Source organism: Mizuhopecten yessoensis, unplaced genomic scaffold (genome assembly GCF_002113885.1).
Source record: "Mizuhopecten yessoensis strain PY_sf001 unplaced genomic scaffold, ASM211388v2 scaffold8123, whole genome shotgun sequence".
NCBI classification, from domain to species: Eukaryota; Metazoa; Mollusca; class Bivalvia; order Pectinida; family Pectinidae; genus Mizuhopecten; species Mizuhopecten yessoensis.
The window spans coordinates 2,325,952-2,345,463 of NW_018407390.1; the positions used below are offsets into that span (position 1 = coordinate 2,325,952).

Genomic DNA, 19,512 nt, shown 5'->3' on the forward strand with positions numbered 1-19,512 from the left:
CCTGTCTATAACTACCACCTGTCTATGACTACCATGTCTATAACTACAAATTACAGTATCTATAACTACCACCTATGTATAACTACCACCTGTGTATAACTACCACCTGTGTATAACTACCACCTGTCTATGACTACCACCTATCCATAACTACCACCTATCTATAACTACCACCTGTCTATAACTACCACCTGTCTATAACTACCACCTGTGTATGACTACCACCTATCCATAACTACCAACTGTCTATAACTACCACCTATCTATAACTACCGCCTGTCCATAACTACCACCTGTCCATAACTATAAATTACAGTATCTATCACTACCACCTATCCATAACTACCACCTGTCCATTACTGGCACTTGTTTATGAACAACCAACTGTCTACAAATACCACATGTCTACAACTACCACCTGTCTACCTATCAATAACTACCAACTGTCTATAAATACCACCTACAGTATCTATAACTACAACCTATCCATAAGTACCTCCTGTCCATAACTGCCATGTCTAAAACTACCACCTGCCTACAACCTGTACCATCTGTACCTCAAGTCTATAACTACCAAGGTCTATTCCACATCTGTTTGATACCACCTGTCTAGAACTACCAAATATCTATACCACATCTGTATGATGCCACCTGTCTAGAACTACCAAATATCTATACCACATCTATTTGATACCACATATCTAGAACTACCCATATATATACCACATCTATTTGATACCTCCTGTCTAGAACTACCAAATATCTATACCACATCTGTTTGATACCACCTATCTAGAACTACCAAATATCTATACCACATCTATTTGATACCACCTGACTAGAACTACCAAATATCTATACCACATCTATTTGATACCGCCTGTCTAGAACTACCAAATATCTATACCACATCTATTTGATACCACGTATCTAGAACTACCCATATATATACCACATCTATTTGATACCTCCTGTCTAGAACTACTAAATATCTATACCACATCTATTTGATACCACCTGACTAGAACTACCAAATATCTATACCACATCTATTTGATACCACGTATCTAGAACTACCCATATATATACCACATCTATTTGATACCTCCTGTCTAGAACTACTAAATATCTATACCACATCTATTTGATACCACCTGACTAGAACTACCAAATATCTATACCACATCTATTTGATACCACATATCTAGAACTACCCATATATATACCACATCTATTTGATACCTCCTGTCTAGAACTACTAAATATCTATACCACATCTATTTGATACCACCTCTCTAGAACTACCAAATATCTATACCACATCTGTTTGATACCACCTATCTAGAACTACCAAATATCTATACCACATCTATTTGATACCACGTATCTAGAACTACCCATATATATACCACATCTATTTGATACCTCCTGTCTAGAACTACTAAATATCTATACCACATCTATTTGATACCACCTCTCTAGAACTACCAAATATCTATACCACATCTGTATGATATCACCTATCTAAAAATATCAAATATCTATACCACATCTGTATGATACCACCTGTGTAGAACTACCAAATATCTATACCACATCTGTATGATACCACCTGTCTAGAACTACCAAATATCTATTCCACATCTATTTGATACCACCTGTCTAGAACTACTGTTTATGAACAACCAACTGTCTACAAATACCACATGTCTACAACTACCACCTGTCTACCTATCAATAACTACCAACTGTCTATAAATACCACCTACAGTATCTATAACTACAACCTATCCATAAGTACCTCCTGTCCATAACTGCCATGTCTAAAACTACCACCTGCCTACACCCTGTACCATCTGTACCTCAAGTCTATAACTACCAAGCTCTATTCCACATCTGTTTGATACCACCTGTCTAGAACTACCAAATATCTATACCAAATCTGTATGATATCACCTATCTAAAAATACCAAATATCTATACCACATCTGTATGATACCACCTGTCTGTAACAACGACATGTTAATATGTCAATAACTACCACAATAAGTCAGGAATGGGACCTACCTGCGCGACTGTAGCTCTTAAGGAAAGTTTCATTTTCGTTTTGGCAGTCAGGCTCCACGTCCATATGATTTTGTGGAGAGACACTAGCCACTTGTTTTACTTCTGTTTCATCTTCGTCTTCCGAGTCCCTTGATACAGGTGTTTTCACATGCGTATTGTGACCCTGAAATATTTCTTTCTGTTCTGTCTGATTATTTCGCTGGCACTGACTGGAAGCTAATGAATGGCCAAAATCGTTTCTGAACTCGATGTCACTGGAACTGGTTGTTTGCTGATTTTGTAATGGCATTACCGTTGCCATGGCTTGAGGCTTTGCACTTTTCACGGAAAAGACAATCGGCCTTTTTGGCAGATTTACCGTTGGATTGTCACGTTTCGGCTTTGGTGTAGTTTTTTTTACATTAGATGCAGGCACTAAGCCAGTGCCTGAGGCACTGGAAATATTTGGTCCAGGTTGGGTATGTTCAGAATTAGTGTTTGAAACTGAAACTGTTGAAGCACAATTTACAGCAAATGAAGTTGTACTTGAAACGTTTTCCATACTGCGAGTGCTGTTACCTGTATTTTCTCCAACCTTTTTTGATGGAATATTTACAGCAACATTTGCTGATGGAATATTTGGTGCCACATCTGTTGATTGAGCTGTTGCAGCCACAATTGTTGATGGCACACTTGCTGCCACTTTTGTTGATGGCACACATGCTGCCACTTTTGTTGATGGCACACTTGCTGCCACTTTTGTTGACGGAAAACTTGCAGGGGCCTTTTCAGCTGTCCCGGGGTTGTAATAAGTTTTACTAGCCCCTGTACTTGTTTGCCTGTTGGAGCTCACTGACATCTCTGTCTTTTCCCGAGTGTCCATCAGATTTCCTTCAATGTTAAATTCCTCATTCGGAGAACCAGGCATTTTCGTGGTTGTATTATGAATCTCCGACGGCATTGACGATGGATGACCATCTATGGATTGTCGACTAGCACCCTCCATAGATGGTCGATTAGGACCTTCCATAGATGGTCGACTAGCACCCTCCATAGACTTTGGACTAGACATGGATGGACTCTCACCTCGATCACTGAAACAGCAAGTTTTTATTTAAATTGAATTTCTACAATTAAGGTTTGGGTTTTTTATGATTTAGATATTTGTGACTCTGACAAGAGGCCCATGGGCAGTCACCTGAACCAAACTGAATATTACGTACTACTGAGTAAAAAAACTTCCTACAAATAACTGCTGAGTGGAGCAACAGGGAAACAAAGGTAACTACAATATGTCACCTGAATAACTCAGGTGACGAAAAAGATTATAAATTCATTTATATGAGAATTTCGTTTATGATCACAAATATCTTATATTAATGTTAAAGTTAATAGAGGCCCAATTTAAAATCACATTATCTGAAAATAAACAAACTAATGTCATATATTTTCATATACGTAATTGGAAGATTTAAACAAGTTTAGAATTCAGATGAACTGCCTACAACACAGTATCAGGAGGAAAGAAACGATTAGCCCTGGAGACCAAATCACTTTTAATAAGCACATTTAAAATTCATTTTCAACAGCGATTTTATTTTGAAATATGGTAAAACAGATGGTGAATGTTCAAAATAAGCACTAGAAAGGAAATTATACATTATGCATATTTATCAGATAAAAAAGTCAGGGTAAAGAAAAAAATCTGTTTTTGTTAAAACCATAGTGATGTACCTGGGTACATGTATTGGCCACATGCATGACTATGGAAAAGGGAATCAGAATTTTGAAAAAAAGACCTTAATCAGAAAGGAAGAAATATTGACCTTGGGGCATTTATTGTGTTAACAGTTGGCCACTGGTTTCTTGTTTGTCCATTACAGAAACTTCAGCAACATCAAATGAATATATTTGTATCTTTCCATTTTACAACCTCAAAATGTTTACCCCTGGAAGCCAAAGTGGCGAATTCAGTAAATTCTAAAGATAAAACTAAACTAGAGTCCACAGTTACAGGTTGACATGATCACTTGTTTACCTTCTGAGAAAGTATCACAATAATATCATAAACCTGTATATGTAGGAAGCTCTTTGACAATCGCAAATTTCTCAGACAAATATTCATGTCAACCTACAATTGGGGCAACACTGGTATATAAATACAAATGGCATGCGGTTTTATTGTCAGGATTTATTTTCTTGATTTACATAATCACAAATTAATGAAATCAGCATTTTTTTTCAAACATGAAAATGTTCATGATAAAAGTACAAGTTGATTGAGCTTACCAGTTAGGTTTCTTCCTTGAGTTAGCACCCGCCCCTGGACCGTTGTCAGAAGGAGCAGGATTGAGTGGAGTACCACCCTCAACAACAGTGTTGTGGTCTCCAATCACTACATTTTCTGCCCCATAAATGTTGACAACACTCTTCTTTGACTTTTCAGATTTCTTATCTGGATAGATGTGTGTATGCGTGTGGATGTGATGTACCACCACCTTCCCATCTTTGTCTAGGTCAGGTTTTCCTCCTGTTGCCTCATCAAACATTTCACTTTCTGACAAATACGTCTTTGCCACTGCCTCCTTCCCATGCATGCCTAATTGCATTCTAGGAATCTGTTGAGAAAAGGCCATGTCTGCTTGTAAACTAGAATCGTTACTACCTTGACTAATGTCTGTTGTCACTGACTTTTGTTCATCCATGCTGTACGACATGAATGAGTCAGATTGGTCACCTTCCGGACCCCAAGATCTGCTTCCAGATGGGTATCCGGACGCAGAACTCTCAGACTGAAAATTTGACAATGATCTATTTAAATCTGTTTTTGGAGGAAATTGTCCTGCAGTAAAGACACCAGAATCAACATCACTTTGCATTTGTTTATCCAAGTTCTCCAACAACTCCGATGATTCTTGGTCATATGACATTTGATGTAAGCGAGATCCTTCTATCCTGCTTGAGCTTGAAGGAGGATATGACTTCGGATGTTCAGCTTCCTCAAGCTTCTTTTGTCTTCGTTGTGTCTCCATTTTTACTTTCTCTTCCCATTCAAGTGCATGTTTGTATTGCTCAATAAACAGCTTTTCCTCATTATCCTCCCTCTTGTGGATCTTGCCACCAATCAAACTCTGTAATCCTCGACGGTAAAAGTCATCGTTATTGTAAAAGTTAACCCCTTTCAGTGAGTTTAGACCCATAGGAATGCGGAAATCTGCTTTTGTACGTTGCACTGTATACACTGGCACAACACACCAACGTTTGTCCTTGTTGTAAATTGCTTCCATTAGACATTCTTCACTTGCTATCTGGGACCACTCGCACTTACAGAACTGTTTAGTCAGGTACACAAATGCAAAAGTGCAACGCTCAAAAGCTACTTCCAAACTTCCAAACATTCTGCGTTTGGCATTGGCAAAATCCATGGCATCATATAAAATTGCCTTCACACGCTTTCCATTTTCAAGACTTAAATCTTTGAGACTTTGACATAATGATTCAGCTTCAGCTCTGTCATCTTCACTATACAGAACCATGACATCATAGTAAGCTGCTTTAAATTCATCAGGTAAACGCTCAAAGTGTTTCTTGACTATTTGCAACCTTTGCCGGAATACTTTTATTTCAGAACTGGAATAACGATGGTGAAAAGAGTAGTTTTCCATAAACTTTTCAAACAAGTCATTGATCTGGGATCCTGGTGGTGGAATATGTGGTGAATAGTCCTGGCTTCTTCCTGATGGAATCTGTTCACTACCACCAGAACTTCCTTCACTTGTCTCATGTACTTGCCCAGTTCCTCTTAAAACTGAAATAATAATACAAACTATTTTAACATGATCAGCTGAAGCGTTCTTTCAATTACAGCCCTAAAACATGTTATACAAGTTGTTCTCATACATTTGTAACTGTAAGTGTGATTGTGTTAGGGCTACAATGTAACCAATATAACAAGAGGTCCATTGGACTTGTATCGCTCACCTGGTTTTGTATTTAAGTCAATACAACTGAATGCATTAGTACATCTTTGTATGAAATTTCCTCAAAACCAGACAAGATCTATGTTAACGTTCTAACCCAACTGGGACCACAATATTTGACTTTCAACTAATCAGAGGCCTCCATTTAGTTGCCATGTTAACAGATTTTGAAATAAGTAATATGTCATATTACAGGGTATAATTAGACAATAATTTTCATTCAACTATAAGCTTTTATAAACCTAGAAACCAATTTTTAACAATTTATGAAAACTACACCATAGAATATGATAATCTAGCTGTACCATTTCTCAGTACCGCAGGGGTCAAATCAACCTCATTCAATTAAGAAATGTTTGTTCTTCCTCAATAATGTTTTTGACAAAATTTTATACAATCCACTCAGGCAATTAGGGGATATCAGCGTCTTAAAGCAAAGTATTAGATAATTTTCCTCTTTGTGGCCCGGTCTTCCTAGCCCCAGGGGTCGAACCAGTCTCATTTGTTTAGGAAATGATTGCCCTCCCCCAATGAAGTTTCAGAGCAAATTTGGTTGAAATCTTCTCTGGCATTAAGGATGGCGTTTTAAAGCAAATTTAGCTAAGTTCCCCTTCAGCGCCCCGCCCCCCCCTGGCCTCAGGGGTCAAACCAACCTCATTTATTTAAGAAATGATTGCCCTCCCCTAGTGATGCTTCAGACTAAATTTGGTTGAAATCCTCTCTGGCGTTTAGGAGAAGATAGGTTTTAAAGAAAAAGCTGACGACGGACGCTGCACCACAGCAGGTGTGCTAATAGACCAAAAGAGAACCAGGTGTGCTAATAAACCAGTCACCTGAGAAGTTAAGAAACTCTACAAACTTTATTCACTTTACACCAATTAATCATATTTTTGGCACAGATGTTAGCATGCAGGGTCTGTCTTAATGTGGGAGGGGAAAGAAGAACACAGGGAAAACCCACATGGTTGAGCAGGTGACCCAATATCTTATCATGTTCATGACCGTCTTTGTGAAAGAAGAGTGCCCTATCCACTGCACCACTCAAACATCTCCATATCTCCTTACACTAAATTTAAGAATTGTTATACTTAAAGGTGTATTTCTCTAATATGAATGTGCCATATGATGATTCTTTTGAATTTTTAGATAAGCAACAGAATACATATGCTAGTATATGAAAGTCTGAATGCAGCTAATTGCTCATTATTAATTTTTGCCAATCTAATATCAGATCACTTTTCATTTCCTCTCAAGTACTCTTTTCACATCACTCATTCTTAAATTCAAGATTCATTGCACAAAACAATGGTGACTATCAAGTCTAGGAGGTGTGACTAATAGTCACTGACTATTGAAACCAGAAGTATATTGAGGCCAGAAAGTGTGACTATAGAGGCCAGAAAGTGTGTCTATTGAACCCAGAAGTCTAATGAGGTCAGAAAGTGCGACTATTGAAGCCAGAAAGTGTGACCATTGAATCCGGAAGTCTATTCAGAGGTCAGAAGGTTTGACTATTGAAGCCAGATGTCTATTGAGGCCAGAAAGTTTGACTATTGAAGCCAGAAGTCTGTTGAGGCCAGAAAGTGTGACTATTGAAGCCAGATGTCTTTTGTGACCAGAAAGTGTGACTATTGAATCCGGAAGTCTATTGAGGCCAGAAGGTGTGACTATTGAAGCCAGATGTCTATTGAGGCCAGAAAGTTTGACTATTGAAGCCAGAAGTCTGTTGAGGCCAGAAAGTGTGACTATTGAAGCCAGATGTCTTTTGTGACCAGAAAGTGTGACTATTGAATCCGGAAGTCTATTGAGGCCAGAAAGTGTGACTATTGAAGCCAGAAGTCTATTGAGGCCAGAAGGTGTGACTATTGAGACCAGAAAGTGTGGCTATTGAGCCAGCAGTCTATTGAGGCCAGAAAGTGTGACTATTGAAACCAGAAATTGTGACAATTGAAGCCAGAAAATGTGTCTATTGAGGCCAGAAAGTGTGACAATTGAAGCCAAAAAATGTGACTTCTGAGTTAGGAGGTGATGCTATTTAGACCAGAAGGTGTGACGTCTGAGTGGGAAGGTGTGACTATTGAGGCCAGAAAGTGTAACTATTGAGGCCAGAAGTCTATTGAGGCTAGAAAGTGTGACTATTGAAGCCAGAAAATGTGTCTATTGAGGCCAGAATGTGTAACTATTGAGGCCAGAATATGTAACTATTGAGGCCAGAATATGTAACTATTGAGGCCAGAATATGTAACTATTGAGGCCAGAATATGTAACTATTGAGGCCAGAATATGTAACTATTGAGGCCAGAATATGTAACTATTGAGGCCAGAATATGTAACTATTGAGGCCAGAATATGTAACTATTGAGGCCAGAATATGTAACTATTGAGGCCAGAATATGTAACTATTGAGGCCAGAATATGTAACTATTGAGGCCAGAATATGTAACTATTGAGGCCAGAATATGTAACTATTGAGGCCAGAATATGTAACTATTGAGGCCAGAATATGTAACTATTGAGGCCAGAATATGTAACTATTGAGGCCAGAATATGTAACTATTGAAGCCAGAATATGTAACTATTGAGGCCAGAATATGTTACTATTGAGGCCAGAAGGTGTAACTATTGAGGCCAGAATGTGTAACTATTGAGGCCAGAATATGAAACTATTGAGGCCAGAATATGTCACTAATGAAGCCAGAATATGTAACTATTGAGGCCAGAATATGTAACTATTGAGGCCAGAATATGTAAATATTGAGGCCAGAAGGTGTGACTATTGAGGCCAGAAGGTGTTACTATTGAGGCCAGAATATGTAACTATTGAGGCCAGAATATGTTACTATTGAGGCCAGAAGGTGTAACTATTGAGGCCAGAATATATAACTATTGAGGCCAGAATATGTAACTTTTGAAGCCAGAATATGTAACTATTGAGGCCAGAATATGTAACTATTGAGGCCAGAATATGTAACTTTTGAAGCCAGAATATGTAACTATTGATGCCAGAATATGTAACTATTGAGGCCATAATATGTAACTATTGAGGCCAGAATGTGTAACTATTGAAGCCAGAATATGTCACTATTGAGGCCAGAATATGTAACTATTTAGGCCAGAATATGTAACTATTGAGGCAATACTATGTAACTATTGAGGCCAGAATATGTAACTATTGAGGCCAGAATGTGTAACTATTGAAGCCAGAATATGTAACTATTGAAGCCAGAATATGTAACTATTGAGGCCAGAATATGTAACTATTGAGGCCAGAATATGTAACTATTGAGGCCAGAATATGTAACAATTGAGGCCAGAATATGTAAAGAATATGTAACTATTGAGGCCAGAATATGTAACTATTGAGGCCAGAAGGTGTTACTATTGAGGCCAGAAGGTGTTACTATTGAGGCCAGAAGGTGTGACTATTGAGGCCAGAAGATGTTACTATTGAGGCCAGAAGGTGTGACTATTGAGGCCAGAAGTCTATTGAGACCAGAAAGTGTGACAATTGAAGCCAGAAAATGTGACAATTGAAGCCAGAAAATGTGTAATTATTGAGGCCAGAGGGTGTGACTATTGAGGCCAGAATATGGAACTATTGAGGCCAGAATATGTAACTATTGAGGCCAAAAGGTGTGACTATTGAGGCCAGAAGGTGTGACTATTGAGGCCAGAAGGTTTGACTATTGAGGCCAGAAGGTGTGACTATTGAGGCCAGAGGGTGTGACTATTGAGGCCAAAAGGTTTGACTATTGAGGCCAGAATATGTGACTATTGAGGCCAGAAAGTGTGACTATTGAGGCCAGAAGGTATGACTATTGAGGCCAGAAGGTTTGACTATTGAGGCCAGAAGGTGTGACTATTGAGGCTAGAGGGTGTGACTATTGAGGCCAAAAGGTGTGACTATTGAGGCCAGAAGGTGTGACTATTGAGGCCAGAAAGTGTGACTATTGAGGCCAGAAGGTGTGACTATTGAGGCCCGAAGGTGTGACTATTGAGGCCAGAAGGTTTGACTTCTGAGTTGGGAGGTGATGCTATTGAGGCCAGAAGGTGTGAATTCTGAGTGGAGAGGTGCAACTATTGAGGCCAGAAAGTTGGGATGTGTGACTATTGAAGCCTGGATGTGTGAATAGAGCTTGGAGGTGTGACTTGCGTTTGAGAGTTGTGACTATTGAAGCTTGAAGGTGTGATAATTGAGTCTTGGAGGTGTGACTTTTGAGCAAGTGGGAACTGAACTGAAATCAAATCTTTCAATGACAACTGATGCAACTGAATTGAGAGATATTCAAGATTAATTATTGCAATATACTGATGATTTGTTGTTAAATTACATGCCTTCTCAAACTCATCATATTACAGAGCCATCTTTCACATATCAGTGGAATTCTTGATCATGAGGTCTGGCATCAAAATTCTAAAGAAATATGTGTCTCATCTAAGGTTTAAGTTGTTACAATAATGACTCGATTAGCTTAGCTGTTATAAGTTAATATGTTGATAATTTTTTTAAATATGCATATGTACCAGATTCTCCTTTAGTGGAGGGACAGGGTGAGGAGTTTCCACCGGTTTCAGTCCTCCAGTCGGGACTGTTCATAAATGGAGGAGGTCCTGAAAAATGAAGGTTAACCCGACTGTTCAGATAATACTGCATTTCTTTGTTCTAGGTATTTATGGGGAATTTATTGCTGACATACATTTTTTGGGATTTTTTTTCAAAAAAAAGGCTCATGGGCCTTAACGGTCACCAGAGTCTTACCGTATTTATTTTTGATGTTGAAATATAAAGTGGAGATAATGATGTGAATCATCCCTACCAATTTGAGTAAAAAAAGGTGAAGCATAATGTTAAGTTAAGTTTGTCAGAACCATGAGTTGATCATTCCTAACCTGAGTTTCAGATAAATCGGCCTATTAGAACTGGACTTTAGGTTTGAAATAGTTTTTAAAAATAGCGGCCTTGGTGGCCATATTGGATTTCTGAATTACCGGAAAAATAGCAACACTTTGTCAGGACCATGAGTCTATCATTCCTACCAAGTTCAGTTAAATTAGCCCATTAGATCTTGAATTTTAGTTTGAGATAGTTTATCCAGCCATATTGGATTTCTTAATGACCCGAAAAATAACAACACTTGGTCGGGGAGATATCAGTAACATTCCCATGAAATATCAATGAAATCCCTTCGACAGTATTCCTGCTTAAGTTGAAAATGTAAAATGTTAATGCATGACGCACGACAAAGGATGAAGACGGATAGCAATAGGTCACTTGAGATAAAGTTCAGGTGACTTTAAAAGAGAGTAAATCATTCTGATTTCACTACTTTTTCTTTATACAAATGCATCCCTGCTTTTTCAAAACACATACAGATCGACAAAATGCATTGTTTATTTTTTTTCCTTTGAAATGACAATAGAATTTAACAGTAATGATGTTATCCTTAATAATAGATCCATTACTCAGCGACATATTCTTGTACAAGTATAGCTTTGAACATTATAATATACTGACCACAGAAACTGTTTCTCAGAAGAAAAATAATTAATAAACTTTATTTAGAAGTGCATGTAATATTATTAAATGGACATATTTCATCTTAAAGCCACTTTAATACATGTAGTTTCCATCACAGGTTCTAAATGTTCTAATTAAGTACACTAAGTTCAAAGTCTTACTTCCACAGGCATCAGGCATGGCATCATCTTCAACTTGTGATGTAAGACGGTCCACTCTTCCAACAGTAGATGAGGGCCCACTCATTTTGATGGCTTGATTTTAAGTTTTATTCCATATAATTCAGATGTATTTCTAGGACTAAAAATAGAGAAAAATAAAATATGTCAAAACCAAAGGTCACAAACCAACTGTAAATTAGGTTGTAATGGTGAAAACACATTAGCATGTTTAGTAACATGACTGCAATAAAGGTAAGAGGTCAAGGTGAAAGGTGAAGGCTATAAAAATGCTGTAAAATATGCTATTCTCATCAAGGCACATATACATGCATGCAAAGTTACATGAGCTTAGCTGCATTACTTAGTCTACAACTGACTAAAAAAAAAAAAAAAGCAAGAGGCCCATGGGCCTAAACGGTCATCTGACTACAAAGACTGAGCAGGGAGAATGGTTACTTTTCAACTTTCAATGAAATATTATCAATCCCACTGGTGGGAAGTTGAGAAGAAGTTTAAAATGTGTTTTTCAAGATGGCAGTCATGGTGGCCATCTTGGATTTTGCACCGACCCGAAAAATAACAACACTTGGTCAGGACCATCTCAGGATCATTCCACTGGTGGAACTTGAGAAGAAGTTTAAAATAGGTGTTGTTTAGGAAAACCATGATTGTGCAATCATGTTACAAAATTGCCACCATGGCTGCCATATTGAGTTTTGACGAGGCTGAAAAATAACAACACTTCATCGGCTTCCTTTCCTTAACATCCCCACCAATGTTTAGCTCAATGGCACCAGTGGAACTGGAGAAAAGTTTAAAATGTGTTTATTAAGATGGCTGCNAGGATCATTTCAGGCAAGTTTCAGCTCAATACCACTGGTGAAACTTGAGAAGAAGTTTAAAATAGGTGTTGTTTAGGAAAACCATGATTGCGCAATCATGTTACAAAACGGCCACAATGGCTGCCATATTGAAGTTTTGACAGGACTAAGATGACAAAACTTTGTCGACTTCCTTTCCTAAACATCTTCACCAATTTTTAGCTCAATGGCACCAGTGGAACTGGAGAAATTTAAAATGTGTTTTTCAAGATGGTGGCCATAACGACCATCTTGGATTTTGGACCGACCCGAAAAATAACAACACTTGGTCAGGACTATCTCAGGCAAGTTTCAGCTCAATCCCACCGGTGGAACTTGAGAAGAAGTTTAAAATGTTGAAAGTTTACGGACAGCGCACGGCAGACGATGACGGACGAAGCACGATGACTATAGGTCATCCTAACCCTTTGGGTCAGATGACCTAAAAACTATATATGTATACACTTATATGGTAGAATATATATATATACACTTATATGGTATACGCTTATTCCCCAGCCCCACTTAGTGGCATATGTTGTTGTCATAATCAAAATGTGTAAATATATTGTGACACAGAGAAATTTCATTTCTGTGTTGTGATACAATGCGATACGCATCTGTATTGTGATATATCAGTTTTCCAATACATGTATCTTGTAACAGCCCTTAAAAGTCATACTGAGCCATATATTAGTCTAAATGTCCTTTTAATACAATATGGTTATACAGGGCCACATCTTAGTCTAACAGCTCTTTAACAGAAGTGTTATAAGTTTTTCAAAAAAAAAACACTAAAAACTCTCCATCCTCCTTGTAGATTTCTATGTTCTGCACGAAAGGTAGGGAAAGATCCTACGTTAGTCACATCACAGGTTCACATGTGTGCATTTAATCTTAATATGGGAAATATTGGAAACTGATCAGTCTGTGGTTGAAATATAAGTCACATTACTAAGCAAAATAGTGACATGATTTCGTAATGTGGGCAAGTCCATATAAGTCCATGAGTCAAGTATTTGTGTCCCCAATATCACTATTGATTTCAAGTTAATTATCAATAAGGAATAATGGAAGAATTTGCATATTTAACAGCAACATTATTAGGTATATATATTTACATACAGTGTTTAATATAATTACAGTTAAAAACACTACATAATAAATGTAATACAATACTTGAGTCAGTTAATATTGAATAGTATACAAGACTAAAAATAAAACTTGGAAGTGTTTCAGCAAACTTGGCCCTACCCATGTTTTTGTGACAACCCAGTAGTCTTCAATGGGATTTAGATTTTGAGGGGAGGACTTAAAAGTATCATCAGATTCCCATCTCTAAATAACCTTTAATAGTAAAAAATAAAACGAAAAAGTATTTTGGGATTACTCTTCATATTTTTGGTCTTAAAATTTTAGTTCTTTCTGTCACTTCAATCCTCTACTTAGGTTATCTGCAATGTATTATCCAAATTTATGGCTATGAATATTATGTACAGAAAACAAGTATTAAACAGAGCAAATGTAATGCAAAAATAAATTATTAAATGTTTCATTTGAAATTGGAGGTATTTCAATATATATTTATTTAATTATAATTAGGGTAAAGTGACAGTGAGTCGGACACGATATAAAGTCGGACACTTTCTGTGTTGTTTTACGTGTTTTTCTTTCCTCACAATCCGGTCTTTCCCTGTAGCTATGCTTCGACAAGCTTCTTGTGAACATAGAGTTATCTTTCTTTGGTTACTAATGCCCTTCCTGTCTTTTTCAACACGGTACCAGAGAAGTCCAATCAGCGGGAATTTTGAGCTAACCCAAGTAAGAAGTGTTCAGTTTCAATCGTAATGATACGGCTGTAATTTGTTAAGGCTCTTGCATGAAGAGAAAAGAACATACTGAAAATAAATAAATATGTTAGAATAACGTTATTTTCTAGACATTTTAAAGCATATTCTAACTGGTGTTTTGTTTTTCAAGTTTAAACAAAAGTACCCAATTTGATATTGAGTCGGACACTAAAATGTGTTAAATTGATATTAAGTCGACCCCTGACCGACTCAACATCATGTTTCATTTATATTGTCTAATTGACTTCAGCTAGATCGTTTGTTGTAGCTAGACTGGTGTTTGAAAAAAAAAGTATAATGAAAATTAGTTTTCTGAAAATTGAATATTTCAGCGTGATGAAAAACATTATACTGAGAAATATTTATGCTGTTGGCATGCATCACTGGGGATCTCTAGGTGCCTATAGGTATCGTCCACTACTGTCAATTGGAGAAAGAACACCAAGGATGCATGCGCACTCGCAATATACGCTGATAAAGAGCTCACAAAAAGAGTTGCCTATATCAGTTCTTCACAAATTATTTCGTGAGGACCTTATAACGGGACTTTGTTACTTGAAAGCAAAGCAACCCATTTCAAAGTTTTCAAAAAAGAAAGGCCCAATGCAAAATGTTTCAATTGGGTTTAACTGTAACGATGACAATGTAGTGTACATTGAAAGAATCACAACGAATTACGAAAGACAGATATATTAACCAGACTTGTTACGACTCACGGTCTACTGGAAGTTTGATTATTAAAAAATAAAATAAAAATGTGTGCATTGCGTTATTTTATTTTTTTACAGACGACGTAAAAAACGGAATGGGTATAAGAAAGGCTGCTAAGAAATTTTCTGTACCTAGATCAACACTATCGGATCGCATATCTGGTAGGATCCAGGATGGAGCCCATTAGAGGGAAAAAAGGCCTTGTTTAGTATTGAGGACGAGAAGGAAATGATAAAGTGTGCAGTACAAAGGGCAGATATGGGGATAGGCTTTAGCAAGTCAAACTTCTTAAGGTTTGCAGGTTCTATGGCAAACACCCGGAATATTTCACTTAGACGGGCAAAACCATCCGACATGTGGTGGAGATGGGTTAAACGGAGGCACGAAGGATTTTCGCTCAGAACTCCTTAGGCAAGCGCAACTGTTCGCCATGACGCGATGTCACGCAACCGCATGCGTTTATTTTTTTTCGAATTGGGGAAATTGTGCAGATGTCAAATTTCAAAACAATCCAGGTAGAATCTGGAACAGGGATGAAACGGGGGTAAGTTTGTCTCACAAACCAAGTAAAGTGATTGCAAAGAAGGGTGCGAAGGCCATACACGGCAAAGCATCTACTTCTCGTGAACTGGTAACGGTAATTGCATGCGGCAATATCTATGGTGGATACATTCCTCCACATTTTGTTATTCCGGGGAAAACAGTAAGGAAACTGGAGGGATACGACATACAATCCGTCAGATGTGTCTGATTCAGGATGGACCAAAGATGGAATTGCCAAACTTTGGTTCACAGAAACGTTTTTGAAGAATATCGGTCCGGCCAGACCTCAGCTACTTATATGCCACGGACACAAGTCACACAACAATGTTGTATTTGTTGAACTTTCAAAGCAGAATGACTTTGTTAAAAGCACAGGGGTTGCAGTTGGCCACAAACAGTTCCTACGGCTATTCAATATAGCATGGCAAGCTGCAATGACACCGAAAACTATACGGAACGGGTTTGTAGCTACGGGGATCTATCCATTCAATCCTGACGCTATACCTGATGAGGCGTATGGACCACACGAAGGTTGTGTTCAGACACAGTCTGAAGAATCATGCGACAACGTAACCAAGTCAGTTTCATCTAGTATTTCAACACAACCTGAATGAAACATCTACGCGTGTAGCCACAGACAATGTGTCATCGGTGACATTGTCTGTTCCTCTTGATCTGGAACGTCACTTTAACCTGCCATGAGTGATTGATCCGTTCGGTGATTTGCTCCTTGATTCTAGCTTTTCAGAGTCTTGTCAGAAAGAAACCGCGGAGTGTACACCAAACCAGGCTCTGGAAGTAGTGGAAAGTACATTAACATCTGACCAGAAACTAAAATATCGTAAAAACCCATGTAATTTGCGCACCTGTGTAATTTGCGCAGGTACATTTGGGGCTGAAAATCGGGAAAAAGCTTCTACTCGAATATTTTGCGCACCCAAAAAATCTGGAAAAAAAACGTTGTTCATGCTCCGAAAATCGATCTCTGAATATTTTTTTTTAAAATATATTTCTATGAATTTTTTTTCATTGATGTAAAATTGTATTTAAAACCAAGAAGAAACTACGTAAAATGTGTATTTTGTTGCTTGTTTTCTTTGAATTATCTGATCACACTTGACACACACGTGTGCGCATATCGGCATACATCAATTCATTTTAGCAATATTTTACATAAAACATTTACTTGCTTACAAAAACATATCAATTAATAAGTAATTCGATGTTTAGTAACCGCTGGTGCATATCTCCTGGTGAAAGACATAATTAGATAGCTTTTATTGATCATAATTACAATCAGTGAGAAGGGCTCATCATGGTGGCTTGGGTTATGTCACTTCAAACCAGGCCATGTCACAGTTCAGTTTGGCCACGGAATTAGATTACCTAAGTCCGTGGTTTGGCGATATTTTTTGGCCACACATTTTTTAAAATTGGTCATATGTGGTCATGACTGCTGGTTTTGCGACATTTACAGGTAAGTTAACCGGAGGCAATAATTTCACCGATATGGTCTGGTCCCGGGCAATAGGCCAGGTAGGATCGCATGCTTCAGCGTAAATTATTGTCACTTCTCAACACTACAGTCAATAAAAATTACAATTCAGTAATTAGCTAACACTATTACTGTGATTACTCATTAACAATAGCTCTACTAATTGAAATAATTTGCAGTCGCGATCGACGGACCGTGTTTTTTTTTTTTCACTCACCAACACGTGGCGTGAATTACGAAGACCTACTGCATTGTCATAACTACAGACTGATTTGACTGAAAAGGGATTATAAAAAATATGTTTATACTAGAAGCGTGGACAATCAATACATCCTCTTCAAATCTAGTCCAAGGAAAATAGTTTAAGCAGACTATTTTTACGATGCTTCATTTAATAAATATGGAAATAATTCACGAGGTTATTATCAATCACGTGTTTACGTAATGTTAGACGCGAGATTAACATAAAAGTGAGCCGGAAAAAAACCATGCTATACGCATAGGCGATTTGAAAAAAAACTAACAGAACTTACATGGAACGGAGCTTAAATTGAACAACTTCATTTTCGTAATAGTATGGGGAAACACACCGAGATGTCGAAACTTAATGTCGTAAGTTGATCGGCGATTTTCTGGCATAGGAATTTGGCTAAACTATCTTTGTAACGGTTACCTATTTAATAATACTTTTCACATAAACTCAGATAACAACACATTATGTATCAACTGTATCTTTTATTAATGTTTGACATAAACAAATTTGTTGATTGTCATTTGTCTTAAGAGTTCCGTGTACCAAGGGAGATAATCCAAGATGGCGATCTCCCAGAATCTTTTCCTGAAAAAACTTGAAATTTTCTATACCTGTGTATTTTACCCACCCCCCACTTTGGGTATTAAATTTCTGAAAAAAAAAGTGTGCAAATTACATGGGTTTTTACAGTATCACACTGCGCTGGTATCGAATTCCAAACTACAAAACGATCCTCTATTTCAAACATGGAAGCATTACTATAACAAAGTATATAACTCTGCTGCATCAATTTCTGTATCTTGTATGCCCATCTCTACCTCGCCGCCGCCACTTCCAGCTATGATGCCCATCTCTTCATCACCCCCCAATGCTTCCATCTATGATGCCCATCTCTTCCTCACCCCCGATGCTTCAATCAATGATACCCATCTCTTCCTTGCCGCCACCACTTCCAGCCTCGTTGCCCATCTCCTCATTGCCATCCACGCTGTCCAAATCATTGTCTGTTTCTCCGAAACTTCCTATACCGCCAGTACAACAAGCTCTGTCGTCATCAGCCTCTTCAGTCGCCAATGAACTGTTTCCGTTACCCAAATTACCAAAGAAAAGACCAGCACAGGAATATTTTGTAAATACACCAGATGAGATATTTGACCAACGGAAGAAAGCGTATGAATTAAAAATTATACAAGAACAAATTAAGATTGAAAAACATTTAGAACGTGAAAAGAAAAGAGCAGCAAAAGCACTTGCCGTTACTAATAAGGGAAGTGGACGTGGGAAAGGTCCGGCAAAATCAGAACTAGTTGACCTGATATGAACTCACAACAGAGAATATATACATAATGGTTTCCGTTAATTTGTAATTGAAACTTTTACTTTGTTTAATGTGTATAAATATAGATCTGTGTTGTGTAAAATGTGTTCATTGGTCAGAAATTATTATTTTGCAGCTTTATTACCAATAATGTACCCACTGCAATAAAGCGTGCTTTGTTTTACGCCTATTTCACCTTAGTGATAATGTATATAATAATACACCATGTCATGTGGTGTCAGTTTCTACTCCGACAGTCCCTATCCTCTCCCAGGTTCGTTGTAATTTTCTATCTTGGCGAGTATAATATCGGATCTAGTAAAATTGAAAACTACACGAATTATATAAAGATGGCCAACATTAATAGACTATTCATTTACATAAAATTAAATTATAATGTTAGTAAGATGAAGACAACTCTGAAACAGTAACGTACGTAAATCATACCTTGAAATAATAGATGATGGTTCCAATAACACAAGCTAACTACGGTGAAATAAGATTTTGTAATACATGACAATTTCTGCTTAAGTTCCTACGAAAATGAAGTCAAGGTGCCCTTACAACACAAGAAAGTTAAGTAAAACAATGAAAAGCATTTGAAAGAGAAAAACGTAGACTATGGTAGGTTGTATAGAACGAAAGCAATTTGAGTTTTAACAGAGGAGGTGTCCGACTCACTGTCACTTTACCCTATCATCATTTATTTCATTTAAATTTACTGGAATCAGCACAGGCAACATTTGTATTTGCTAACAAATTGTATGTTTATATTCC

At 37.5% G+C, this 19,512-nt stretch overlaps 1 protein-coding gene across 4 annotated transcripts in view; it reads right to left on the reverse strand.

Annotated features, from left to right (window-relative positions):
• LOC110455018 overlaps positions 1-19,512 on the reverse strand; it is a 32,916-nt gene that overhangs the window by 11,883 nt on the left and 1,521 nt on the right. For 3 of the 4 annotated variants that reach the window (XM_021504899.1, XM_021504896.1, XM_021504900.1), the window contains exons 2-5: positions 11,706-11,844; positions 10,551-10,637; positions 4,336-5,854; positions 2,068-3,140 (exon numbers count right to left, since the gene is read on the reverse strand). In XM_021504899.1, the coding sequence (XP_021360574.1) occupies positions 2,068-3,140; positions 4,336-5,854; positions 10,551-10,637; positions 11,706-11,790 (2,764 nt within the window). In that variant the 5' untranslated portion in view covers positions 11,791-11,844. Of the gene's footprint in view, positions 1-2,067; positions 3,141-4,335; positions 5,855-10,550; positions 10,638-11,705; positions 11,845-16,275; positions 16,462-19,512 lie in introns of all 4 variants that reach the window. The other variant, XM_021504897.1, reaches the window with a different exon arrangement.